Raw genomic sequence first — 27,716 nt, 5'->3', positions numbered from 1 at the left:
TATGTAAGTGGTATAATGTATGAAGCAAAAGAAAAGTATATATCTACAGAAAAAAAGTGAAATCTTGAAAAAGAGTATGATTGCCAAAATGAATTCCTGTTGATTATATGCATTTGCGCCTTGTATAAGCAAACCAAAGATATAATAAGAATATGCAGTTACTAATCTATTCTTTGTGAACATTCTAGAAATTTTACACTGTGGAGCAGTTTATCTTTGGTATCGAGTACTTGGTGGAGGTTGTTTTTTTGAAAAAATGAAATTTCCAGTAATGTTGGTCATTTTAGAGATATGATTTTTCAAAATTGTGAAATAGTTCCTAATGTATAAAAAAGATAAATTAAGTCAGTAATAAATGTTAATACCACTTCATAATGCGTGCTAGACATTGAAAAGCTTTTCCTCACAGGTAACTTTTAGCATCTCTCATACACAGGCAACGTCCTGCACTTGGTGAGTGCTTAGCATCTCTTGCAGCAGCCATTCCAGTAGCATTTCTTGAACCTTCTCTCAACCATTACAACCCATTGTCTGTCTTCAACACAAAAAGTGCAAGAGAAAGAGCAAGTAAGTCCTATTCTTCATGCCAAAAAAAAAAAAAAGTGTCCTCTCCAACTTATAATAATAGAAAGAAACTGTCATAATGAAAAAAAATCCAAATGTGTGCCTCAGTAGAGAATTCCTACTAATGTTCTTTCATTACTTGTCATTTTACCCTTGCTTTGTTTTGGTAACGTTGTGTTCATTGTTCCTTTTTTCCTTGTATATTTGGATGTTTTTCTGAACAGGATGTTTGAATTCTTTTCTGAATCTGCATAACTGTAATATTTGAATCCTATCAACAGAAATTTTTAGCAAATGGTACAGTAGCAACATGCAGGAGGTGTGATATCCTATTTATATGTACAGGAAAATTATCTGTTTTTGTTGTTGCCTTACCAGTATTCCAAAGCAGTTTGGTATAGGGAACTCCTGACAGGATATGAATTGGAAACCATGAAACTTTAATCAAAGGAGCATGGGTCCTTCTACACAAATTTTCTTGGTTTTCTTCTCTCCCAACTTAAACTTGATGGACCTTCATACCTTTAAATGTTTCAGTAGTTTCTTCATTGATCCATGTAAGAGTCATTACCTACCAAAATCGTTGTTCCTTTAAACAAACAAACAAACAAACAAAAGTAGTTTGATTGATGCCATGTGCTTCATAAGTTTTTCCATTAAACAACAGTTATAGAACCAGCACTGGTAGAAGAAGAATTTTGTTTGGGTGACTGGCATTAGATTATGGGTTATTAATTGCTAAATAAGCACTCTTCAGTTTATAATATAAGCATCTTACAACTAGAATTGTTTCTTGGCAGTTTTCTTGGGAGATAAATGCACAGAATTTATTAACTAAGTACAGTTTAATTTAATCTCGCTCATAATTTTGAGCTGTTAATTTTCTTTTCCCTAAGGTGGATTTAATCTTTTGCATATTGATGTGAATGTTGTGAGGGATTATGGAAACAATGGCCAGAGTTTATTAAGTATGGATATAAGCTCTCAGTTATTCACTTTTACATAGCTGGACTGCCCACTAGGTCATTGCAGGACACCTTATGGTAAAGCCATAGGCTTATGACAGCTGTTGTCTACATCAGTACTATATGCACAACATCAGAAAAAGATAACGTATCAGATGAGGGATGTGTATATCTCAAAGTCTCACTGTAGTTATATCTGCTGAAGACTGTAAGAGAATAAAAAACCTGAGTGACAATGTTTTTTGTGTTTTGGGATTTAAACGTGGAGGAGCATATATATTCTCTTTTATTTTGTTAATTAATCTTTTACTTTTCTACCCTCACTTACAGTTTTAGGTATGCCTGATACGGTAGAAGAGATGTGTCCAGAGATTCCTCAGTTGGATGGTCTAATAAAGGAAATTAACAATTTAGCAGAATCTGGAGCAAGGTATACTGAAATGCCTCATGTCATTGAGGTTATCTTACCCATGCTATGCAACTATTTATCCTACTGGTGGGAAAGAGGATCTGAGAGTGTTCCTCAAAGTGCTGGGCCTTGCTGTACAATGATAACATCTGAGCATCTGAGCATCATTCTTGGAAACATTCTGAAAATCATTAACAACAATCTGGGAATAGATGAAGCATCTTGGATGAAAAGAATTGCAGGTATTGTAAATATTTTTGGAGACATTTTACCTAATAATATTTAATTACTTTGCTACACTTTCCCGTATTATGCAGTGATATAATAATAATAAATTGTAATTAAAAGGAGCAGGAAATAACACAAAAAGTAGATTAGTAATAATAAGAGAAATATATTTGAATTTTTGAATGTTTCTAATTTTTTATGCATATATTGTAGCATCACTGTAAGAGAGCTTTCTATAAAATGTAATGGATTTTGAAAATCTCCTATATACTCTGTATCAGAGCCTTACCATTTAATTTGGTCTTGTGAATTCAAGTGATTTTCAAGACACCAAAGAACTGAGTATTGCAGCAGAGGGTATAAATCCTGTAAATTCTGTTAATGAAATATCAGGACAAAGAAAAAAATCATCCGAAGTTCAGAATTAGTTGCTTTATCTGAGTAACTGTGCTAACTACTAAATGAGCAGAAATATTTCTCAAAATGTCCTGAAATATTTAGTAGCTAGGTAGCTAAAGAAAATTATCGTATACAAATTTTTGCTTACACTTCTGTTGTGGCTGCTTATCAGCCTAAGAAGATAACACACTAGTGTGGTCCTTGCGTTGATTTTTTATTTAGGTGATCTTCATTTCCCACTAATGCTTATACCAAACAGATTTATGATCTTGTATTAGTCATTCATTTTCTGCGATTCAGCTTGTCCAAGGCAAATGATGTAAGAGAATTCTTCCAGAACACAATGTTCTGACTATTTTGTGACATTGCTTTTTTTAAAAAAAAACAACTCAACAATATTTTTGTGAGGACTTTGTGTCTCAATCCCTACTTTGTTTACTTGTAAACTAGAGATATGTGACTTGCCAAAACCATGGTAGTTTAAAACTGAAAATACTTATAGTCTGAATTCCCAGTAACTAGCTTTGAATCTCTCAAGGTATACAGTTGTTTCAAAACTATGTTCTTGGCTTTATTAATAATTTTGTGATGGTCCAGAAATATGTGAAGCACTATGACCTTTATGTTTCCTAGGACTGCAGGATTTATATAAATACAATGAAAAACATGAATTGTGCATTAATCATAGCATTATCTATATTTTTCTGTATAGTTTATGCTCAACCCATCATCAGCAAAGCCAGGCCTGATTTGCTCAAAACTCACTTTATTCCAACACTGGAGAAATTGAAGAAGAAAGCTATAAAGATCGTTATGGAAGAGGAGCAACTGAAAGCAGACAGTAAAAGTGATACCCAAGAAGCTGAGCTACTCATTCTTGATGAGTTTGCTGTTCTTTGTAGAGACCTTTACGCCTTCTATCCAATGTTGATACGTTATGTTGACAACAACAGGTAAATAAAAACAAGTAATTAAACATACATTTATTAGTCTACTAGTCAATGTACTGGGGTCTGTGATCAGATAATCAGAATTAACGCATGCATTTAAAGTTATGCCAGAATCAGGTGCTGAGTATTTTAAGGTTCTTGACCTACAGAATGCTGTACCTTGAATCTACCTTGTACCTTGCAGTTTAAGTATGACTTCCAAAAATTTAAAATTAAAAATTTGACTGTTAATGAAGGGGTGAAAAACTATCTTGCCTCAATGGAATTGTTCTATTTGTAGATAATATTGTGTTGGCTTTGTTAAGACAGAAAGAAAAAGTGTTCAGACAACATTGTACTGCCTTTGGAATTACTAGAAGTTTTTCTCCTCAATCATTAACTGAGGGATTATTCTTTGCTTAAACTTTCTTTGTCCTTTATCCCAGAACATGGCCCCAAGATACTCTTCAGAAGAGTATTGCAAGTATCTGTGGTATCTCAGTATCTACAGTATCTTAATCCTGTCCTTAACAATATTGTTCTTCTGTACACAATCCTTGTCCACTTACATTTTTTGACTGTTGGTACATATTGGGCTACTTAGGAGCATTTTCATGGAATGCATGATCATTTATGCTATGGACCAATTTACAGAGAATTATTTGTTTTTTCTAGATGAACTCAAGCTTTTATGATGTCAGACTATTGAGAAGGAAACACTTGTATGTGTGGTCATATTAATACATTTTAATTTAGAGACATTTAAGAAGGATGCATCTGTTAGTTCATTTGCCCAAGTTTTCAGAGCAACCTTGTGCAGACAGACCCAGACTGAAGTTACATGAGTTCACAGAATAGGCACAGAAATGTGTTGGCACCATAGTGAGGAGGAGCAGGCAGAAGTGAGTAGCTGAGCATTAGTTTTGTTGAACAAGAATTAAACTACCATGAAAAATGAAAATAGAAAATAGAAGTGATCCTCAATAAATTCCAAGATTAACTACAAAAATCTGACCTGAACAGAGATTGTTATATTCAGTGGTCTTAGTTTAAATGTTTTGCCTTACATTTTCCTTCTTTTTCTAATTAGAGCTAATTGGCTAAAGAAACCAGATGCAGATTCTGATGAACTGTTTCGAATGGTAGCTGAAGTTTTTATCCTGTGGTCTAAATCACACGTAAGAAAAGATGTATACTTTTTCTTTCATTTCTTTCTATCTTATATAAATGTGGTACATGTAGATTAATTATTTTTCTGGTGATTTTTTTTATCTTTAGAATTTCAAAAGAGAAGAACAAAATTTTGTGATTCAGAATGAAATCAACAATTTGGCATTTTTAACAGGAGACACCAAGAGTAAGATGTCTAAAGTAAGTTAATAAATATTTATGGATCAGTTAAATCTTCAAAACGTGTTCTACCAGCTGCTGTGCTGGTAGAAGAAACAAAACATAGTTTTGTGTCTTGATGATAGACATGACAACTGTTATGCAAAATATGGGCTATGTACCTTAGAGTTACTTAATAAATGTCTGCTAAGTAGTCAAAGACACGAGATTAAGGTCTTGATTTGAAAAAGTTACACATACAAGAGATTATCAGTTGTAATATATAATATAGGTTGCTGGTTTTTCAAGTTAAAAAAAAAAAAAGGTAGACCATTCTATAAAATCAATTGATTAAACGTTGGTTGCCTGTTCTTTTTCAGTACTGTTCTGTCAACTTTAGTAGAGGAATGCTGTCTTTACATATACCTCTTCATATATACAGCATGCTGTATGCTCACTGTTTTTCTTGTTTCTTGTTGATGACCTCATTAATTTCTTTTTTGCTCATTTTCAATATGACAAGAAGTCAACATGATGGTTGGAAGGTGCTTTTATTACCTGTATAATAGAGAAAATGTTGTCAAGGTAAGAAAATGCTGGCTTAACGTTAGCTGAGGAAAATTACCTTAACCAAAGCCAGCTGAAGTCTAAACCAAATTAATGTTGGTAAATGTAGCAAAGAAAGGTTTGGTTTTTTCATATTTATAATTTGTTTGGAGTAATGCTATTTTCAAAGTGCACCAGAGTTTCTTTGTTTTGTATTTCAGTGCATTTTTATTATCTTTAAAGTTTATAAGCAAAAAGTAACAGATTTTTCTGCTCATCATTCGCTCATGATTGGCATTGAAGAGCAATTCAAACTACATAGAGAATTCTATATTTGGAGAAAAGGAAAGTTTTAATATCTTTTATTGTTTTCAAGATTCAGATCCTTGAAATTGTGTGATAGAATTTCAATATTTCAAAATTTCAGTCTCATTAGTGAGATGAGTAGTAGCCACAGTCCAGGCTCTTTGACAATCAAGTGCACAGTAACAAAATCTGAAACCTGTTCTGTACTTGTATCATATGACAATCACTACACATACTTTTAGTATGTATATTTCAACATTTTTGTGGCAGAACTTGCCTGAAGAGTCAAGAATTAGGTGTACTTCTTTAAAAAACATAACAGATGTGAATCAGGTTATTCGTATTTGTCTAAGTTGTGTCTCACTGCAGTATTGATACTAAAATAAATATAATGTAAACTGGTAGTTTTATCAGTCAGTCTGGTACAGCAGGAATGACGGAAAATCTTTACAAAATAAAGGTATCCCTCCTACTGCTCCAATCTGGGTGAAGTCACAGGAATTTGACATCGAGGATCTGTATGAACAAAATTTGAAAGAGTTTGGTTTTGAGATTACATTTTGAATGCCTGTTGTGTATTTTTAAATATACAGATATATTATGTATAAATACTTATATAAATACATTTATGCATAACAGGAATGTAGATGCATATGTGAATGTGCTTTGCCTCATGGGTATACAGTACAGGGAGATCATACGTGTTTAATATGCATATAATTTTTTGTAAGCTTACTAATATAAAATCATAGTGTTCAAGGACACTGCATGGTTACTGGTAACATAGGAAGAAATAAAAGATTGTATTGTTCATTACTATTTTATTTATATGATACCACAGCTGCAGGAGTGATTGCAGGACAGCTGATCATTTAGATAGGCATTTCTTCATGATAATTTAAATACTATGATATAATCCATGAGGCATCTCTGAGAAGTGTATATCAGTTTTCTATATAGGATTTCCAAGCAGGAACTTGACAACATTTCATAATATATAAACTACTCTAAAACCAGCAGATTCATGAAAACATACATTAAGATCTGAACATGGTTTTTTTTTTTTTTAAAGATTGTGTAGTTTAGGATAAAGAAAAAATTATCTAAGTAACAATTCCAGGGTTTCTTACAAGGTTTCATTCTCAGAGAATAATAAGTAGAGAACATTACATTAGGAAGCAATTTTATAATTTCTTGCTTTAATATTCACAGTCAGTTCAGAAAGCAGTATGCTAACAAAATAATTAGCACTTCTCTTTTTATCAGCAGTTTCTCTTTATTCACAATATATGCAGAGGATGAAGAATTAAGATTGCATTATTTTATCTGTAGCTAACAGCAGTGCTAACAAATGATTCATCATTACAATCAATTGTTTTCTGATTACAGAACCTTAACTTTGTTAATATTTTCTCAAATGTATTAACAGCTGAGCAAGTTTTTTAATTTTTCTTTTCTAAAAAAATGGCAGCAGATTGCTCGGAGGGGAATGGTAAGTTAGAGAACCTTCAGTCCAAGAGAGACTGGTAACTTAGATTACATTGAAATAACAAATTTGTGATAGATGTGTTGAAATGGAGAATTTAAACATATTCAACTTCACTAATCTATTATTTTTGAACCTTTCATAGCTTTGTTGATAAAATAAGGTTTTGATTAAGGTGCAATGATGTCCTATTGTGTTTTGCAGTTAATTAGTATAAGGACTAAACATATACATTCACATGAAACAACATTGTGTTTTGTGCCTGTTCATAAAATGTAATACATCAGATTTTCAAATTTGCTATAATTAGAAAATTTCATGGTAGTATTTCCTGTAAGAACTTTAGATATTTTCTTTGAGACTATTTCAGTTTCACAGAATACATTTCCTTTAGTTATACTATCATGAGTGAAATCATGAGTGGATTATTTTTATGGTCAACTCTAATAAAAGAAATACAATTTATATCTTCACTTACCTTCAGTATAAATCTGCTGAGCTGTGTCTGTGCAGCATCTAAGTTTTTCACAGATTTGAAATTTTCAATTAAAACTTGCTACTTGTCTGAGTAAGATATTGAAGATATTCAGATGCTTAACAATTTGGTTATTATTTTCTCACTTTCTTGACATGAGACTGATTTTCCTCGCTATGTGATATAAATATGGTAGGATATAAAAAGAGATTTTAATAGTAGCTTGGCTTCAACATTTTGAGGCCAATTCAAGTATCTCAAGAAAATGAAGTTACCATTATAGCTATCACAGAAGAGGGGGCTTTATGTTTTTATGGTTTTTTTCTGGTTGTTTTTACCCAACAGTTTTCTGTAGTATTTTCTATCCCTAGTTAAGGATTCTTTTGAGTAACATTTGAATTTTTTTGCTGTTTTGTCTTCTTAAGACTGCCTGACACAATGATAATCCAGTGTTTACTATGGAATACATGTTTATTTATGGTATTAACATTATGTACAGTAAAAAAAACTTGTGTTAGTATGAGAGTTACACCTGAATTTATAAATGTTCTTAAAATAGGTACTGCTGAAGGAATTGAGCATAAGTCAGGTTTTCTCTCAGGCTGAGTTAAAACAATAATGAGCTATGCGATGGGAAAATACTTCTCTAACTGACATGCTGCATCTTCACAATGATAATTTTGTTTCCATCTTTAACATAGTTTTTCTTAATTGTATTTTGGTGGGGAAAAGAGGTGGAAAGAAAATGAGAATTTTTTTATTATTGAGCAACAATTCCAGGTCTCTTCCTCCTTTTAACAATATTGGGAAGAGATGCAGTCGTCTATTGAGGTGCTTTCTTATTAGATGTACTTCCTCATGTGCTAAAGCAACAAATGGTACTGCTGAATAGTGACAGATAAATTCAGAAGTTCAATCACTTAATAGGGATTAAGCTAAAGAAAAATAATTTCACTAAAATCCCATTTGATTATACACTTACAATCTTACAATAGTTACAAACTTATTTTTGTTGTGATAAAGCTGAGTAAGTTTATTACTAACTTATCATCTTTTCATCTCTTTTACTTACTTATTTTTCCCTTTATCTTTCTTTCATACAGGCCATGCAAGTGAAGGTACAGGTCAAAGTGCATGATGTGTCTTTGTTTTAGATTTAGAATAATCAGACTCCAAGCATTCTTTCCATTGATCATAGCAGTGGCGTCACAAAGTGAAGGCCTAGGTTCCACTTATTATGAATTTTCTGCAAATTAAAGTGGCAGTATTTGACCAGAGCAGCTGAATTTCCCTTTGTCACTCCCACATGTTGCTTAATGTAAAAATGTAGTATAGATAACTTTTGTAATTATTTTAGTTGTACATTCCACCTATGCTATCTTTCTGGATTCTGATTTTTTCTGATAAAACAATTTTTTTGGTAAAAACAATGCCTAAGTAGAGTCATCAGAAACATGTATTTCGCTTATGATATTCAAGAAAAATATGAGAGAAATCTGCTATAAACTATATTCTGCCTGTAGATTAATAGAAATTTGTATTAGAACCAGTAAGTTTAAATAACATGTAGAGTTCAAATCCTACCTTTTTCCAACATTAAAATAATCCTTACTAAAGATGTGAGTTGTGACAAAGCTTTTGAATAATCCTTGGGTTTTTTTAGGATTTAAGGTATTCAAAGCTTGCTTTGTTTCCAGCAAACCATACTCCACCTTTCATTGTGTCATTCGTATTATCTTTTTTAAATTTAATTTCTAATATAGATTAGTACTTTTCAACCTGTGGTGTGTTCTTCATTGGTGAAGCAAAATGAACAGCAAAATGGAACATAAAATCCTTTCATCTTTTCCTTCACCCTGTGTGCTGAGAAGCACACATAATGCTGTGAAGTCTAATTGATTAAATTGGAGGCATAAGTTAAAAAGTAAGCAGTTGTGTTAGAAAAATAGACCCAATGACATGCTTTGCTAATGTCAAACTTCCCCAGGTATGTAGACTAGGATTTAATGAATGCTCTTGAGGTAATCTATATAGAATTTTGAGGTGTAAGGAATTCCATTATCTTAACCCATCTTACCTGGTTTGGTTTTTTTTTTTTGTATAAATAAGTTCTTTCTTCTTTTTGACTATGTCATAGAATCAAAGACCGGTAGGAACTGGAAAGGACTCCCTTGCCAAAGCAGATCCACCTAGATCAGGTCACACAGGAACATGTACGGGTGGGTTTGGAAAAATTCCAAAGAAGGAGACTCCACACCCTCCCTGGGCAGCCTGGGTCAGGGCTCCCTCACCCTCACAGTAAAATAGCTTTTTCTTATCTTGAAATTGAACTTTTTGTGTTCCAGCTTCATCCCATTACCCCTTGTCCTGTCACTAGATATAACAGAAAAAAAGGGATGCCCCAACATCCTGACACCCACCATTTAGATATTTGTATATATTAATGAGATCCCCCTACAGTGTCCTGTTCTCCAGACTAACCAGCCCTACTTCCTGTAGCCTTTCTTCATAAGGAAGATGCTTCAGACCCCTAATCATCTTGGTGGCCCTGTGCTGGATTCTATCCACTAGTTCCCTGTCCCTCTTGAGCTGGGGAGACCAGAACTGGACACAGGGCTCCAGATGAAGACTCATCAGGTCAGAGGAGAGGGGGAGGAGAACCTCCCTCCACCTGCTGGCCACACTCTTCTTGATGCATCCCTGAAGTCCGTTGGCCTTCTTGGACATGAGGGCACAATGCTGGCTCATGGTTAGTTTATTATTAACCAAGACTCTCAGGTCTTTCTCTGCAGAGCTGCTCTCCAGCAGGTCAATCCCCACCCTGTACTGGTGCACGTTCCTTCCCAGATGCAGGACTCTGCACTTGTCCTTGTTGAACCTCATGAGGTTCCTCTCTGCCCAATTCTCATGCTGGTCGAGATCCCACTGAATGGCAGCACAGCCTTCTGGGGAATCAGCCAGTCCTCCCAATTTGGCGTCATCAGGGCACTTGCTGAGGGTACACTCTGTCCCCTCATCCAGGTTGTTGATGAAGATGTTGAACAAGACTGGCCCCAGAACCAATCCCTGTGGAACTCCACTGGCCACAGGCCTCCATCTCAATTCTGTGCCATTGATTATCACTCTCAGGGTTGTGTCATTCAGCCAGCTCTCGATCCACCTCACTGTCCACTCATCCAAGCCACACTATCTGAGCTTTCTTGTCTGTCCTCCATGAAATTTCAAAAATGATGGAGAGCAGCTTACCAACCACATCTGGCAGCTCCCTCAGCACTCTTGGATGCATCCCATCAGGTCCCATTGACTTAGGAACTTTAAGATTGTGCAAAAAGCCTTCAATCTCTTCCTCTTCCACCCAGGGCAAGTCCTCTGCTGGCCAGGCCATCCTACTATCCTTGCTGGACTGGACTTCCCAAGGGCCAGCCTTGGCCATAAAGACTGAAACAAAAAAAGCATTCAGTGGTTCAGCCTTCTCTGCATCCTCGGTCACCTCTGTGTTCAGAGGGCCTACATTCTCCCTAATTTTGCTGCTGATGTACCTGAAAAAAACCCTTCTTATTTTCCTTTACATTCCTGGCCAAGTTTAATTCTAAAAAGGCCTTAGCCTTCCAGGTTGCACCTCTGCATGCTCTGGAAATGTTCATGTAGTCTTCCCAGAAATCAGGCACTTTTTCCACCTCTCATAGATGTCTGCTTTTTCCCTGAGTTGACCCAGCAGATCTTTGTTCATGCATGGAGGCCTCCTGTCTCCTTTTCCTGCTTGCCTGAAATCCAGGATCACGGTCCTACTTTGTGTCCTGTCTCTTCCACACAGCATTTTGAACTCTACCATCTCATGATCACTGCAGCCAAGATTGCCTCCAACCTTCACATGCCCAACCAGACCCTCCTTATTTTTCAGCACCAGGTTCAGCAGCACACTCCTCATTGGATGGTCAATCACTTGTGACAGGAAGTTGTCATCAACATTCTGTAGGAACCTCCTGGACTGTGTGTGCTTGGCTGTGAGGCTTTGCTAGCAAATATCAGGGTGGTTGAAGTCCCCCATGAGAACCAGGTATTGTGACTGTGAGGCAGTTTGAAGCTGTTTGAAGAAGGCCTCATCCTCGTTAACTGGACAAGAGAGAGAGAAATATAACAAAGAGGTTCATGAGTCAAGATAAGGATAGAGAAATCATTCAGCAATTAGTGCCACGTGCAAAACAGAGTCAACTTGGGGATAAATGGTTTGATTCATTAATGAACAATCAAAACAAAGTATAGGGAAAAGAAGAAATTAAAACCAAATCTTAAAACACCTCCCCTCATCCCTCTTTCCCAAAACTCTTCTTCCTTTCTCTCCAGTAGCATAGGGGATGGGGGATGGGGGTTGCAGTCAGTTCATTACAGATGGACTTTGCTGCTGCTTCTTCTCAGAGAGAGACCTCATCATACTTCCCACTGCTACAGCGTGGGATCCCTACCACAGGTGACTTCTTCATCATGGGTCCATCCCATTGACTACAGTTCTTCACAATCTGCTCCAGTATGGGGCCTCCCACAGGGGCAGCTCCTCACACCTACCCCAGAGTGGGTTACCCATCGGGAGAACAGTCCTTCAGTTACCAACTGCTCCAGTCTGAGTCCCTCAGGAGATCACAGGTCCTGACAGTAAACCTGCTCTAGCATGGGCTCTTCTCTCCCCATGGACACCTAGGTCCTGCCAGGAACTTGCTCCAGGGTGAGCTTCCCATGGCCTCCTTCAGACATCCACCCACTCCAGTGTGGAGTCCTTCATGGGCTGCAAGTGTATCTCTGCTCCCTGGTGGCCTCCATGGCCTGCAGGCGCACAGCTGCCTCACATGTCACAGGGGAATCCTTCCAGTGTCTGAGCATCTCTTTCCCCTACTTCTCCACTGACCTTGATGTCTGTGGAAATGCTCTCACATTCTCACTTTCTACTGCTGTTGCTGCCATTTTACAACTGCCAGCAACTTCTTCCACTTATCCAATACTTTATTCACAGAGGCGTTGGCTCAAACACTAATTGGCCAGGCCTTGGCCTGCAGTGGGTCCATCTTAGAAATGGCCTTAGCCTTATCAGCTACAAGGGAAACTTCTGGCAGCTCTTTGTTCAAAGAAGCCAGCCCTGTAGCTCCTTGCTATCAAAATCTGGCCACACAAATCCACTATAATATGAAACTAAAGTATTATTTTTACCCATACAGGTGCATATTAGATCAGAAAAACTACTGATTTTGTTATAGTTTAGATCTCTGTGACTCTACTTAAACATTTTGTCAGCAAGAGCTGTGAATTTACAAACAGCAGAATTTGATGGCAAAGGCAGAATGGGCCTTCTTTTGATGTTTTAAAAAGGTTGAGGTTTCATGGTTCACCTATCTTGTTCATACCTAGTTATTAATCTAAAATGAAAATAAAGAAAATTGGATGTGTAAAATGTCCTCAAGCATAAAGATGCAGAAAAGTAAACCAATACATTCCCTCTCTCCCCCACATCTTTTTAAAAAAAATCTCATATATTTTGTTATTCTTTATTTAATGTGCATAGTGACGCCACTGGAATACAGTGATACATTGTGGGATTTGTTTGTCTGCTGTCAATGTAGAGTACAAATAAAGTCATTATTCTAGCCATTACATCGCTGCTATTTCTAAGGCACTTCCAAAAGCAAAACTTTGAGGCAAAGTACTCTTTTGCCATTGTTAGTTCCTTAAGAAAGGAAGCCACATCCATTGTGTGTTCCCTCTGACCTGCGAAGTGGTCAACACCAGTTACAAACATGGAGATTCACCATCTAGAAGATAGAATTTGCCAAAATTTACCACTGAGTAGAATATGGATTGCTGCCTTTTCTTCTTACAGTTGATTTCTGTGATAAGAGTATGGTAATAATTGGTAAATAATAAATTGCAATGGATTCTGCTGGATCCTTTTGTGGAACTACACAGTGTATTATAAAAACAATAGTCAGTAAAACTTAACTGACAGAGGGAAAAGGATGTGGAGGGTTAAATGCAAGCATTTGCTATTTTATAGTGTTGTATAAGCCTGGAGGCCTAGTCCTGAAATCTTATCTTAGGCAAAACTCCCTTTTAGTAGGAGTTTAATCAAGGTACAGAATTCAGAACTGGGCTATTTTGTTGTTATTGTTGTTGTTTGCCATATGTTCATTAAATATATGGGTCTGTTCCAAAGATTTTGGTTTGCTGTCTCATAAATGAAAAGTCGTGTGTGAAATATTGTTGTACAATGTCTTTTGTAAGAAGATAGGGCAGATGTTATTCTGTTGTTCTGTTTACTTTTGTCTTTCTTTTTATTTTCCTATAATCACCTGATTTCCTATGATCATCTAGCTCATGATCACCTAACATGCAAAAGACTGAATTTTTTATCGCAATTACTTATATTAGCCAAAGACGAAGGGCAGTGCTTTTCCAAGAGGCACTAGTTTATCGACATTTTATTGCATTGAATCAAAGCCTTTTTTTAGATACTGGTATCTTGAGACAAATAAAAAACTGAGACTCTGGAAAACTATGCAAATTCCTAACAAAAAATGCATTTGTCTCTGTAACATTAAGAACTACTATTGTTCCTTGAGACTGGCTGTGCTTTTAATTTCAGGGTTGATTTGAGAGGTAAGATCCAGAAAATACAGTATAGATTCAGACATCTGAATGCATACAAAAGTATGTTTCTGCTATTAAAATGTTACTGTTATTGCAGTTTCTGCATTGGCGCATAGCGAAAGTATTCTTTCACATTTTCCCACTCAGGGACGGGAGACTCTTCCTCTAATGTAGCATTTTGGTTAATTCTGCTACATCAGGAACATAGTTTCCTTGGACCATTAGGGGAAGAGCATGTTGGAGAAGCATATAATCAGAGGATTACAGTGATTTACTTTTCCTTTTTTTTTTTTTTAATTATAGTCTGGAGGACAAGATCAAGAGAGGAAGAAATCAAAACGTAGAGGGGATTTGTACTCCATACAAACATCCTTGATTGTAGCTGCACTTAAAAAGATGCTTCCTATTGGTTTGAATATGTGTACTCCTGGAGATCAAGAGCTCATCTCTTTGGCCAAGACTAGATACAGTCATGTAAGTGTATACTTTACCGTAGATTTTAATGTGAAACAAGCATATATAAACTGAACTTTGAGGTACGGATATCTAAGCAGTCAATATAGCTATATATATCAGAATACTGTAAGTAATTATAGCTGCTGTGTTGTCACAGACGTGGTGTGTATAGACAGCTGTCATCATTTCAATGTCATTTTCTGTTTTACATGTGTATATCCATTTGGACTAAATACGGAAATAGCATTAGTTAGCTGTAATTCTCTTCAAAGTTTTAGTACTTGTTTTGTGGTAAAAAGGAAAGAAAGCCTTTGTCATGTGCCTTTCTAGTAACTTACATACTTTGAAAACTAACAAGTTGAAGTTTCAGTATTAAAATAATAGCTGTTCTGTGTTGTACATGTTCTTAAGAGATTAATTATAACCTCAAAATAAAAAATACTTCTACCTTTCTACAGAGGGACACTGATGATGAAGTCAAAGACCATTTACGTAACAACTTACATTTGCAGGAAAAGGTAATTAAAAAAAATCTGTCTTAAAGATGCTGATATGTGCTTTTAAAACACAGAAGTCACAATTGTTTATCATGATATGTTAAAAAAAAAGACTGTGAAAATCTATTTAAAAAAATGCCATTTTAAAGATTTTCTTCATAATTTTTTCATGACAGTTTTATTCGTACCTTTGTCTGGTATATTCAAGTTTCAAAAAGTGCTATAGAATGGGACAAATATAAAGAATTGATATATTGGTAGTTTTAAAGTTATAATTACTTGGAATAAACTAGAACTAAGAAGAAAATAAAACTAAATCTGTAGTATTTCAGCTCCTCTTCTAGAATTTAACTTGCACTAATGATTAACTAGTACTTCTAAGAATATATGCACTTTAAAGTGACTATGATAAAATAAGAAAAGCTTGTGCCATCTTAACACTTCAGAATTTTACAAGCACATTTATGTTCCTACTACTCATATGCTAAATACACTGTCAAAGGGGATAACAAAATAGAGTCCTTATAATTCTGTAAATAATAAATCATTTAGATCATTGCCTACAACCTGTGAATGTCATCTACCTTGACTTCAGCAAGGCTTTTGACACTGTCTCCCAAAACATCCTCATCTGAAAGCTCAAACGGTGTGGCTTGGATGAGTGGACAGTGAGGTGGATTGAGACGTGGCTGAATGACAGAGCCCAGAGGGTGGTGATCAATGGCACAGAATCGAGTTGGAGGCCTGTGGCCAGTGGAGTTCCACAGGGATCGATTCTGGGGCCAGTCTTGTTCAACATCTTCATCAACAACCTGGATGAGGGGACAGAGTGTACCCGCAGCAACTTCCCTGATGACACTAAACTGGGAGGACTGGCTGATTCCCCAGAAGGCTGTGCTGTCATTCAGCAGGATCTCGACCGGCTTGAGAGTTGGGCAGAGAGGAACCTCATGAGGTTCAACAAGGACAAGTGCAGAGTCCTGCATCTGGGAAGGAACAACCCCATGCACCAGTACAGGCTGGGGGTCGAACTGCTGAAGAGCAGCTCTGCAGGGAGAGACCTGGGAGTCCTGATTGATAATAAGCTAAATATGAGCCAGCAATGTGCCCTCGTGTCCAAGAAGGCCAACGGCCTTCAGGGATGCATCAAGAAGAGTGTGGCCAGCAGGTGGAGGGAGGTTCTTCTCCCCCTCTCCTCTGCCCTGGTGAGGCCTTATCTGGAGTCCTGTGTCTAGTTCTGAGCTCCTCAGCTCAAGAGGGATAGAGAATTTCTGGAGAGAGTCCAGCGCAGGGCCACCAAGATGATCAGGGGACTGGAATATCTTTCATAGGAGGAAAGACTGTGGGAACTGGGGCTGTTTAGTCTAGAGAAGAGGAAACTGAGAGGAGATCTTATTGACATTTACAGATATCTAGATAGTGGGTGTCAGTAGGTTGGGACATCCTTTTTTTTCTATAGTAGCTAGCAACAGGACAAGGGAAAATGGGATGAAGCTGGAACACAGAAAGTTCCATTTAAACATAAGAAAAAGCTATTTCACTGTGAGGGTGAGGGAGCAGTGGAACAGGCTGCCCAGAGAGTTTGTGGAGTCTCCTTCCTTGGAGGTCTTCAAGACCTGCCTGGACATGTTCCTATGCGACCTGATCTAGAACCTGGTTCTGCAGGGGAGTTGGACTAGATGACTCTAAAGGTCCCTTCCAACCCCTACCATTCTGTGACTCTGTGATTCTGTGAATGTAGTGAGTAACTCATTTAGCTGTCGTGGGAGATGGCTGTCTGGTTGGTATGAATTTGTATTTGCATAAATTTAAATTGGACATACTAAGTAATACTAATGAGTTTTTTCTATCTTGCAAAACCCCCCAAATCTTTGGCCGTTAACTCTTTGCTTACTGAAATTTCAGCTGCTTTTATAGACTCCATAAAACAGCTTTCCACTGTCAGTAATCTCGCTTAAGAATTGAGTTCAGTTACCAACAGCATACAGAATCTAATGCCATTTTGCTGAGCAGTTAGTTACAGATGTTAAGTCTGAAAATATGAAAATTATGAGAATAATAGTGGTGGTTATCATATTCAGTATCTTTCTTCGGTGGCTTATCTATGAAACCTGTTGGTTTTCAGTCTGATGATCCAGCTGTGAAATGGCAGCTCAATCTGTACAAAGACATTCTGAAGAGTGACGAACCTGCTGACCCTGAGAGAAATGTAGAACGAGTGCAGAGGATATCAGCTGCTCTGTACCATCTGGAGCAGGTAAAGAGCATGAGTTCTTTGCCTTATAGAGATGATTTTTATGTCAGTGAGTGTCATTATTAAAGTTTCCAGACAAAAATAATTTTTACCAACACATGCATGCTTACACACTTGCACATACCAATGTGTATATATACACAATTCTTTTTAAATGTTGAAGTGCCTTAATTTATCTTCAAGGAAAGCTCAGGATGTATTTGGCTCTGCAAAACTTTCTGAACGGTTGCAAGAAGTATTGGATACAAATATTACCTTTCAGTACTGCAAATGGTGCGCTAATTTTTATTACACTGTGTTTAGTAGGTCTCTTATTTATGCACTTGAGGATGCTGTAGCAACTTCTTAATCAGTTGTCTGTTCATTAAAATGATGCAATTTAAGTGCAATGAGTGCATTTGTACTGTTCTCACATAAAATTAATCCATTTAATTTAGAAGGGATATAGCATAGAAATTATTTTCCCATGAACAGCTGAACTTGCATAGTTAGAAGCAGACAAAATAACCATTCTGGAATTCTGCCAGAGTCTTACACATGAGATACTCTTGCATCTTGAGCTTTTCTGCATAAACTGAGAGGTACTGTGTATAAGGCCTCTGGTGTTTTTTCTTATTCATTAAAAAAAAAAAGCCAAAAATCCTCCTAAAAAATATTTTTCAGATGATGGGGAGCATTTGTAACATTTTTTAATTTGCTAGATACTTTTACCACTATCTAAAAATAAAATAAAATTGAATAAAAGTTGAAGAATTTCCATTGTGTGTAGCAGAAGGTATTTTCCCCTAGGTTGAACAGCCACTGAGATCAAAGAAAGCTGTTTGGCACAAACTCCTTTCAAAGCAACGCAAAAGAGCTGTTGTTGCGTGTTTCAGAATGGCACCTTTATACAATCTGCCAAGGTAAATGACTTGAAGGCTTATGTTTTATGTAACTTTCATTTATATTTCTGAGTGCAAACATTGCTTGTGTGTATACTTACAAGTCTGTTGATTGTTAGGCCTGTGTAGTTTTGTTTGAGACAAAATAATTGTCAGCTAATTCCTCACAATAACAAAATACTTGTCTAATAACAAATAACCAGAGGGGGAAAAGACCATAGGAATTACACTGCTTCAGAATTAAAATGCTTCATTTTTGTCAACTGTTTCTTTGTATAGTTGCTTTAAGTTATCTGTGAAAATTGTTCAGATGTTGCTCTTTCTGTCCCTTTTTTGCCTCTGATTGGTTGCTCTTTTTATTCCCGTGTTTGTATTCTTTTCTCTTTTTTTAACTTTATATGGCTATTCCTCTCCCATTGCATGCTCTTTAGCTTGTGGAGGCACTCTTTAGCTATTATGATAGAATGTTCTATGCATTTAAGTGGATATTAGGGCAGAGCAGCACAGAATGATTATTGGACCTGTGTGTTGCTCTGTATTTTACTCCAGTTGAACACAGATACTACAAAGTCTAAGATAAAGTGCATTCTATACCTGGATCCATCTACTCCTGCTTGTAACAATGTTAAGACCATGTGGCATTGGGGTAATTTCCTTTACCCTGTTCCTTCTCAACAAATCGGTTTTTTATTCAAATATAGCCTAAGCACATGTTTAATTAAGTTTCCTTCTCACCTTCTGCACTTCTTCATCTTTCAGTCCTAATCTTTTCATTGAAAGATTGTTTGGGAAGTATTTAATAGAAGACTTGCATCGCATTTTCAAGTCAGTCTAGATGCTTGATGTCAGCTAAAAGTTTGTAGCTGTGCCACTAACATATTGGAAGAAAATCCAGCTTGAACAAGACAAATAAAAAGCCCGTTATACTATAAAACACACATGTTCTTCCTTTACAAAAAGTACTAGTTTTAGACTGTAATAAAGTCTCTAAGTTGTCACACTACCACCAGGCAATCTTTAAAGAACCAGAGAAAGTGAAAGGTACAACACACAAATGAGATGGCTAGCATCAACTATTTTGTCTTCAAGAATTTTGTTTGGAAACAAAAGAGGAAGTGGTATGAAGAGCACCCAATTCATTATAACATTTTTGGGGCATTTTATTTATACAACCATATTATGCATTTATCAATTCTTCAAATGTTTATAATATATATGAATATCCAAATGAAAAAAATGCTTCATCTTATTTTTGCCTTTAAAAAAACCCACACTTTTGTTTATTATTTTTGAGGTTTATGGAACACTTGCGAAGGGGCAAAATGGGTTATGAATCTGTATTTTCATTTTCAAGAAAATATGGAGTAATATTAATTGAAGTAGAACATACACATTATCTGCAATTTTCATTTTTAAATTTTCTGTGTTAAAATGACTGAAGTTGGTTCTTCTCAAACTCTACGGTAGATTTTTGTAGTGGAGTTTACTTCTAATTTAAATATGACTGTGAAGAAAACCCCTCCAGTTATTTTATCTTACAAGTTCTAAAAATGAACCATCATAAAACTATTTAAGCCAATTAATTGGGATATTTGCATTTGAAAACAAGCAAGAGTGAAAAAAACACTTTGGACCAGAATCATAAAATCATAGAACAGTTTAGGTTGGAAGGGACCTTTAAAGGTCATTTAGTCCAAACACCCCTACAATGAGCAGGGATTTCTAGGTATATTTCTCAGTTGATAGGTGCAGAGCAATGTTTTAAAATTCATTAGTTTATAGACACATCTTTTCTAGATAAATCATAGGATTCTGACAGGAAAAGGCAGACATCACACTATTATGCACCTAAAACCATATGCACCATTTGAATAGGTTGTGTTTTTAAGACATTTCTGAACTTTAGGGAGATTATTTCAAATGGGATATGATTAATTTTAGGAGACATGTAAATCTGTTTGCACTAGAGTTTCAAATGCAGCTCTCCTTATCTTGTGTATTTCCTCATTTTAGTTGCAACTTTGTATTGGGGGTCTTAGTTCTAAATTTGATGCTAGAATAAATTAAAGGACAGTAAGAAAACATTATGGTAGTACCCTTTCATTTACTCTAGAAAAGATTAGTGTCTTCAGTAAATAATGAGCTCTTTCTTTTAAAAAAAAATCTGGAGATTTAGGAGATTTCCAATATGATTTAATATTAATCTCATATTTTAATGTAATGTTCTTCAAAATACATTCTTATATATATCCGTTTTTAGGAGTTCCAGTAATATATTTCAGAAATTTAAATGTGTGTTGGTATGCAGGTGTTGTTTAAATCACAGAAGAATTACTTTAACTTCTAAGTACTCCCTTTTCTGAGAAGTGCCTGGACCTACAAGAGAAACAGTTGTATTTTAAACTATTTTTTATTTTTCAAAGAAAAAAAGAACCAGTTAAGTTAGGAAATACTAATTCTTCATGTTTTGTGTTTAATGGATGTACATGGCTTTGAAAAAGTGTTTTACATGATAAATGTTTTCTCCAAGATGTGTGTTTTTATGTTTGATGTTTTAAAGATATTAATTTGTGAAAAAAAATATTGTCTTACTGTCTGTCATCTGTATATGCACATAGATACAGCGAAGTTGTACATGGCAATTTTTCATACACAGTTTAGAAATACATTCTTTCTGACTACTTTATTGAATTTAACTTGTGCCTTTCTTCAATGAAAACCTATATGCTTTTCTTCAGACACAAAATTAGCAATTACTTCCTGAGCACCTTTCAACGTGTTTGGCTGGAAAAAGTACATGAAAAAACTCAGTATGACAGGCTTATACTCAAGTTAACGGTAATGTAACTTGTGAAGAGCCTCTTGCTTATGCACACACTTATTCCTTCCCAGCCATGATTTGATGTTACCATAAAACATGGATTTGTACAATTTTCAGAGGGGATTCTGATTGGTCAGTTTTTTAAATTGATTATCTAGTGGCACCAATGTCAGCAGGAGATCTTAGAAGGTTGGCTTCATAGCTCTTCCACTATAAAATAATAACTAATGGGCAGAGTGTATTTAAACAAGTCATAGTGTATACAGCAAATTTGCATAGTGTTAGTGGTGCAAAATAAAAGTAAATGAAAAGGCTGTGTGAAACAACCTTTGTAACCTCATGTAGTGCACCTCAAAACAAATGAAATGTGAAGATGGAATAGTTTGGCCATTATTATGTGTAGTCATGTTGCCATGAGCTGCGTTTTCTGTGGAAAGCTAAAGTAATGAGTACTGTATAGTAATAATTAACATGCCTGAGAGTTTTCTAAAATTGCTCATTTTTTAGAGCAGTGTATCTCTAATCCATCGTCTTTGAGGACACATTAACACTGCCCTAATTTGGAACAGGAAGAAAAGAAGCACAGGTTATGCTTCCTTATGTAGAAGGTGGCAATAATTATCTGCAGTTACAGGCTAGAAAGCATTTAATAATTATTTTGGTGTTGATGGCCAACTTCTGCTGTCTCAATGTCCTAAATGTAGTTTACCAGATTTACATCTTGTAGGTGTAAATCCCACTCACTCATTCTTGGTCTGTTCAGCAGTGTTTTTTCCCCATGCTAGCATTAAGGTTCCAGCCCTGTGGTTTTCCATATAATGTACATTACCATGCCCCAAGCCTTCAAAACAAAAAGTAATACATATGTATTTGTATAAAAAAACAAAGCTAGTAAGAATATTCAAAAGTAGATGCAGATTTGTCACTGAATGTTAGTTATGTGTTTTGTTTCACTGACCAATCAGAGGATCAGAATTGTACAAATATGTATCCTTACTAATCATTAACCACCTGAGCTGTTATACTATGTTCCGTTACCCCTCTTGATCTCACTTTCACAACCCCCCCCAGGCACCGTTCTATTAACCTCTTCCTCCATGGCTATCAGAACTATTGGATAGAAACAGAGGAATATTCATTTGAGGAGAAACTAGTACAGGATTTGGCTGTAAGTACTGACATAATTGGGCCTATTTTTCAGTGCCCACATTAGCATATATTTTCTGTATCTACTATAACCTATATTTAATTTTTGTATACTGTATGCGTGTGCATAAACTTAAAAAATATAATCCTTATGCTTCAGGGCATATGGTCATTTTCTGCTGTGGTCAGAAAGACATTTGTGATGCACACTGAAGTGCATTAAGGTGGTTTATGCCTTTAGACAAACTACATGATACTCATTCTTAGGAGGAGAAATGGATTAGATGATCTGTCAAGATTATTTTTGTCATTATGGTAATTCCTATGTTCCTATATTTTATTTACTGTTTTTTTAAAGCTTGACACAATTGATCCTTTTCCCCTTTTAAAAAGTTCTGTTGATGCATATAATTTGATTTTTAGCATTTTCAGCTTTGATACAAATTAATTTTACTGTTTTCTTCTTGATACACCATAAGGAGAAGTAAATATATGCAGCCATATTCAGCAAAAATTTAGTTTATATGTGTACTTGATAAAAATGGTTGGTAAACTACAACATTTTGTTACTGAATACTGATTCAGAAAGCCTACTGCATATTCTCTTTCTCCTCTGTAGTTAGTCTAAAACACTTCCAAGGGGCCTATCTTCATAGTGTCCTAAGGCATGATGGTGACTGACTCACGCTGGGTGACTCTTTAAGTGGACCTACATTTTCATATTCCATTGCCTGGCCCTCAACTTCCAATGTCCCATACCTGTTACACAGTGGCAACTGGGAAGGCATGGGAGGCTGGGAAAGGAGGAGAGAGTTGGAACAGAGTCGTGGGGAGCTGGATGGGGAGAAATCTAATGAAATTCAACAAAGTCAAGTGTAGAGTCTTACATCTGGGAAAGAATAACCCCATGTACCAGTACAGGTTGGGGAATGAACTCTTAGATAGAAGTGTAGGGGAAACAGACCTGGGGGTCTTGTTAGGCAGCAGGATGACCATGAGCCAGCAATGTGCCCTTGTGGCCAAGAAGGCCAATTGTACCCTGAGGTGTATTAGAAGGAGTGTGGACAGTGAGTTGAGAGAGGTTCTCCTCCCCTTCTACTCTGCCCTCATGAGGCTGCATCTGGAATATTGTGTCCAATTCTGGGCCCCTCAGTTCAAGAAGGACAGGGAGCTGCTGGAGAGAGTTCAGCACAGGGCCACAAAGGAGCATCTCCCTTATGGTGAAAGGTTGAGGAGCTTGGAGAAGAGAAGACTGAGAGGTGACCTCATTAATGTTTACAAATACTTAAAGGGTGGGTATCAGGAGGATGGAGCCAGGCTCTTCTCAGTGATGCCCAATGATAGGACAAAGGACAATGGGTACAAGCTGGAACATAACAATTCTAAAGAAACATAAGGAAAAACTTCTTCACTGTGAGGATGACTGAGCACTGGTTGCACAGGTGGGTTACGGAGTCTCCTTCTCTGGAAACATTCAAAACCTACCTGGACGAGTTCCTGTGTCACCTACTCTAGGTGGTCCTACTCTGGCAGGGAGGTTGGACTGTATGATCTTTCAAGGTCCCTTCCAACCCTTAAGATCCTGCGATTTTGTTATCTAAACATCATGAAAATGAGTGTATAGCATCATGGATCACACCAAGATGTATCAGGAGATGCTTCAGTGTTAGCAAAGGCAGTCATGTTTTTAAAGGCCCACTGGTATAGAAGGTTGTATGATTTTTTCAAAATTACAGTTAATATATTCTTCTTATACTCTAGAGTTGTATGGTCACAGTCTTTGTTTGACGTTGTTGCTTCCTTCCAAAGGAAGAAATAAGGCCATTAATCAAAGAAGTGATTACAATTCTTTCAGATTTACTAGAAGTGTAAATTGAACTTCTGCAATTACAATCATTACTATAATTATAAATCTTACAAAGGGATGATAACACAAGTAAGGTAAAGGTGATAATGGTGCTCTTTTGCCGGTGGTGGCTATGTTATATTTCAACCTGCTGAAAAAATGTTTTAAGTTGACAGTCCTTAACTTTGTGGAATCAAGTTTACCTAGAAATGATACATGAAAGTATTGTAGTATGAACAGGATGTATCTGATGTTATTAAAAATAGTTCTATTTACCAATAATTCTTTTGCTAAATAATCAAGGTGGGATTTTTTTAGTTCTGGTTCACTGCAAACATATAATTTCTGCTGAATAAGGTTTACCTAAGAGTTTCACTATCTCATCCTCAATACTTTGCAAATGAGAAACTTCTAATGTTACTATTAAATGAATAACAAATCATCTACTCTAATTCCTTCTGAGTCATACAGGCACATAATGTTTAAGGTCATGCTGTAAGCTGCTAAATAAGACAAACAATGGTAGTTAATACCAATTGGGTAGAATTAAATTACTGAAATCCTTTCCTAAACTTAATTACTGAATTCTTGTGTACTCATGAAGCTTAATTTGGTTATTCTGTTATAAATCTTGAAACAGACACCTCCAAAGCAAGATGAAGAAGAGGAGGAAGAGACCGAGAAAAATCATCCTGATCCACTTCATCAGATTATCCTCTATTTCAGTCGTAGTGCCCTCACAGAGAGAAGGTAAAAAGAACTGCAATGAGTAAAAAAGTACACTGTAATTGAACTTCTAGAAACATTACAGAAGTTAAGAGAACTGCAATTCATTATTGCACATGCTGAATACTTTTTTGCCTCTAAGTTTCATTGGAGTTTTCATGTATTTAAACTCAGTGTAACATTTATGTTGAGACAAATATTGACTATTTCTGACATGTTGAAAGCTTTTTAAAAACCCAATACAGAAATAACAGAGTATGAATTCTCATAGAAACATAAAAGCTACAGAAATTGCTGGTTCATTCAGAGTACTCTGCCCCGGTTTCTGCTGGTAATAGATGTGTGTTCTTGTAGGTATTCATTACATTTTACTCAGTATGTTGAAAAGGTTTAATTGATGATTCTATGAGCATAAATCGGTACCAGTTTCTGTTTTGAATTTAGACTTGATTAGAATATATATTTTGTAATTGGTATGAGTACTCTGGTGCTTCATATACTTTTTCTGTATGACTAACATAATTTTGCCATCTGACAGTTGTAATTGTTCTGACTTATATCTCCATAATACTTTTCCATACCTGCCACAGCCAATGGTCCTTACTTATGCGACATGACTAAGCTGGATGTCCAAACAGACCTCTAAATTGCTTAATTAAAAAGTTACAGAGACTTGGTTTGAGATAAGAAAATAAATGTATAAGATGATTTTCAAGTGTAACAGCATTTCAAGTATACACATGTATCTACTTTCATAAAATGCTCTTAATAAAAATGGTATTTAAATATTAGAAGGAGTATGACATCTTTTTATTACTACATTGAAAAATAATTTTAATTATTGTTTTACTCTTTATAGCAAACTAGAAGATGATCCTTTGTATATTGCCTATTCCGCTATGATGGCAAAGGTAAATATATTATTCAAGCTCCATCCCTTACTCCGCTCAGGTACTTTTCATTAAATTTAGATTCTTTTTTAGGTGTTTCTCACATGGACTGCTTGACACTAGTAATTTCTAAATTTTTTTATTAAGCAAATGCTGTTTAGATTTATATATCTATAATGAGAAATGTCCTACATTAAAAGAATATTACAAAATTACAGTAGGTACAGTCCTGTTGATATCACTTTGTGCTTTTTTTTTAATAGGATTAATTCATGAGCAGTCCTAACATGTTACCTGTCTTTATTCTTTGAGTAATTATTTTAGAGTTAATATTTGAAATCTGTCAAAAAAAAAGTGGACAGTTTTTTGCAACACATTGATTACAGGTGGCAAGCATGAGGAGAGTTCAACTGTGACGATAAATACTATGTATATAAATAGAGATACAACACAAGAACACATAGCCTGCAGCTACAGAGTGTGTATTTAGTTGAGTGAATACCCTAAAATGCTTACAGGGATTTTAAATCTTCTTACTGTCTTTAGTTATTGCTTGAAAACATGTCTTTGGTCATTTTTGTAGAAATGCTATACAAAAAATAGGCATGTTTCATAATACACAAAATCTTGTGGTTTCTGTTTCTAATGCAAAAAGAGCTGTCAGGAAGAAGAGGAAGATGAAGAAAAAGAAAAGACATTTGAGGTGAGAGTTTAATTTTTTTTTTCTCATCACCTAATCTGCAAGTATTTTAAATATGTCCACTAGAATAAATCCAAGAATAATACAGTGTGTATTGAGCTGGTTTACTGGATTATTCATATAAAAGAAAGATGGTGTGTTCTGAAGTTTTGTAATCAAACAACACCTGGATTGTCAAGGCCTTCAGCAACTTCAAATTTCTCATCTTTCTATTTTTCCTTAAATCACTTCCAGTCAGTATTCTGTTCTCATTTTTGTTCCTGAACTCAGGAGAAAGAAATGGAAAAACAGAGAACTCTCTACCAGCAAGCTCGCTTACATGATCGTGGAGCTGCTGAGATGGTCCTTCAGATGATTAGTGCAAGCAAAGGTAATGCTCTAAATACTAAAAGTATACATGGTATATGATGTGTATAATGCTATACGTGTATATACTGTATTCTGTCAATGTACCTAAGATATATATACCATGTACAACTTTTATAGCATACATAATGAGGTAAAATACACGGCAATTACAACTATCTAAAGTAAAAAAGTCCAGACTGCTTTTCTGATTGAATAGTTAATAATTGCAAGTTTTGATCTTTTGTTCTGACAGGTCATACAGGACCCATGGTTGTTGAAACACTAAAACTTGGTATTGCTATTCTAAATGGTGGGAATCCCATAGTACAACAGGTAATGCTTTTTTAACTATGTGAGTCTTGCTTGTATAAAGGAGGCAAGTAATTCTGAGAATTTAACCATTCTGTCATGTTTTTATTTTTAGTGAATTTAATTTTAAACTAAGCAGTAAAGAAATATCAGTGTATTTTTGTTACAATAACAAAGATATTATTGCTCACCAATGATTTGCATTTCAAGTGGTAATTCAGGAAGATGTTAATTCATATAATCCTAATATAGATTTTTTTTTTCCCCCTAAAAAACATAAACCCTCTAGAAAATGCTAGACTACCTGAAGGAGAAAAAAGATGCTGGATTTTTTCAAAGTCTCTCTGGCTTGATGCAGTCCTGCAGGTAAAAACACAAATTGTGTTACAGTTTCAGTTTGATTTAGGTTGGTGGCTTATTGCTCAGAGCATGTGGATTTATTAGACTTTAATTACAGGCATCACAGACTGTAGAACTCTTTTGGGAAATTTTATGAATCAGAAGAATAGTTAATCTTTTAGAGTATTCTTCCAAAGGAGAAAATAAAAAAGAGCCTGTATGTGCTTTTGAAAG

At 35.7% G+C, this 27,716-nt stretch overlaps 1 protein-coding gene across 1 annotated transcript in view; it reads left to right on the top strand.

Moving 5' to 3' along the window:
- Positions 1–27,716, top strand: part of RYR3 (ryanodine receptor 3) — a 184,628-nt gene that overhangs the window by 128,370 nt on the left and 28,542 nt on the right. Inside the window, exons 65-81 of the mRNA XM_061998183.1 lie at positions 437–567; positions 1,860–2,180; positions 3,278–3,518; positions 4,585–4,672; positions 4,773–4,865; positions 8,740–8,754; positions 14,573–14,743; positions 15,184–15,243; positions 17,348–17,479; positions 18,266–18,378; positions 22,250–22,346; positions 24,811–24,920; positions 25,756–25,807; positions 26,442–26,489; positions 26,757–26,856; positions 27,088–27,167; positions 27,433–27,509. Coding sequence (XP_061854167.1) covers positions 437–567; positions 1,860–2,180; positions 3,278–3,518; positions 4,585–4,672; positions 4,773–4,865; positions 8,740–8,754; positions 14,573–14,743; positions 15,184–15,243; positions 17,348–17,479; positions 18,266–18,378; positions 22,250–22,346; positions 24,811–24,920; positions 25,756–25,807; positions 26,442–26,489; positions 26,757–26,856; positions 27,088–27,167; positions 27,433–27,509 — 1,929 coding nt within the window. The remainder of the gene's footprint in view (positions 1–436; positions 568–1,859; positions 2,181–3,277; positions 3,519–4,584; positions 4,673–4,772; positions 4,866–8,739; positions 8,755–14,572; positions 14,744–15,183; positions 15,244–17,347; positions 17,480–18,265; positions 18,379–22,249; positions 22,347–24,810; positions 24,921–25,755; positions 25,808–26,441; positions 26,490–26,756; positions 26,857–27,087; positions 27,168–27,432; positions 27,510–27,716) is intronic.

The sequence above is a fragment of the Colius striatus genome, chromosome 6, assembly GCF_028858725.1.
Source record: "Colius striatus isolate bColStr4 chromosome 6, bColStr4.1.hap1, whole genome shotgun sequence".
Taxonomy (NCBI): Eukaryota; Metazoa; Chordata; class Aves; order Coliiformes; family Coliidae; genus Colius; species Colius striatus.
The sequence above is the reverse complement of the archived record's forward strand: the minus strand, read 5'-3'. Positions and strand labels throughout refer to the sequence as shown.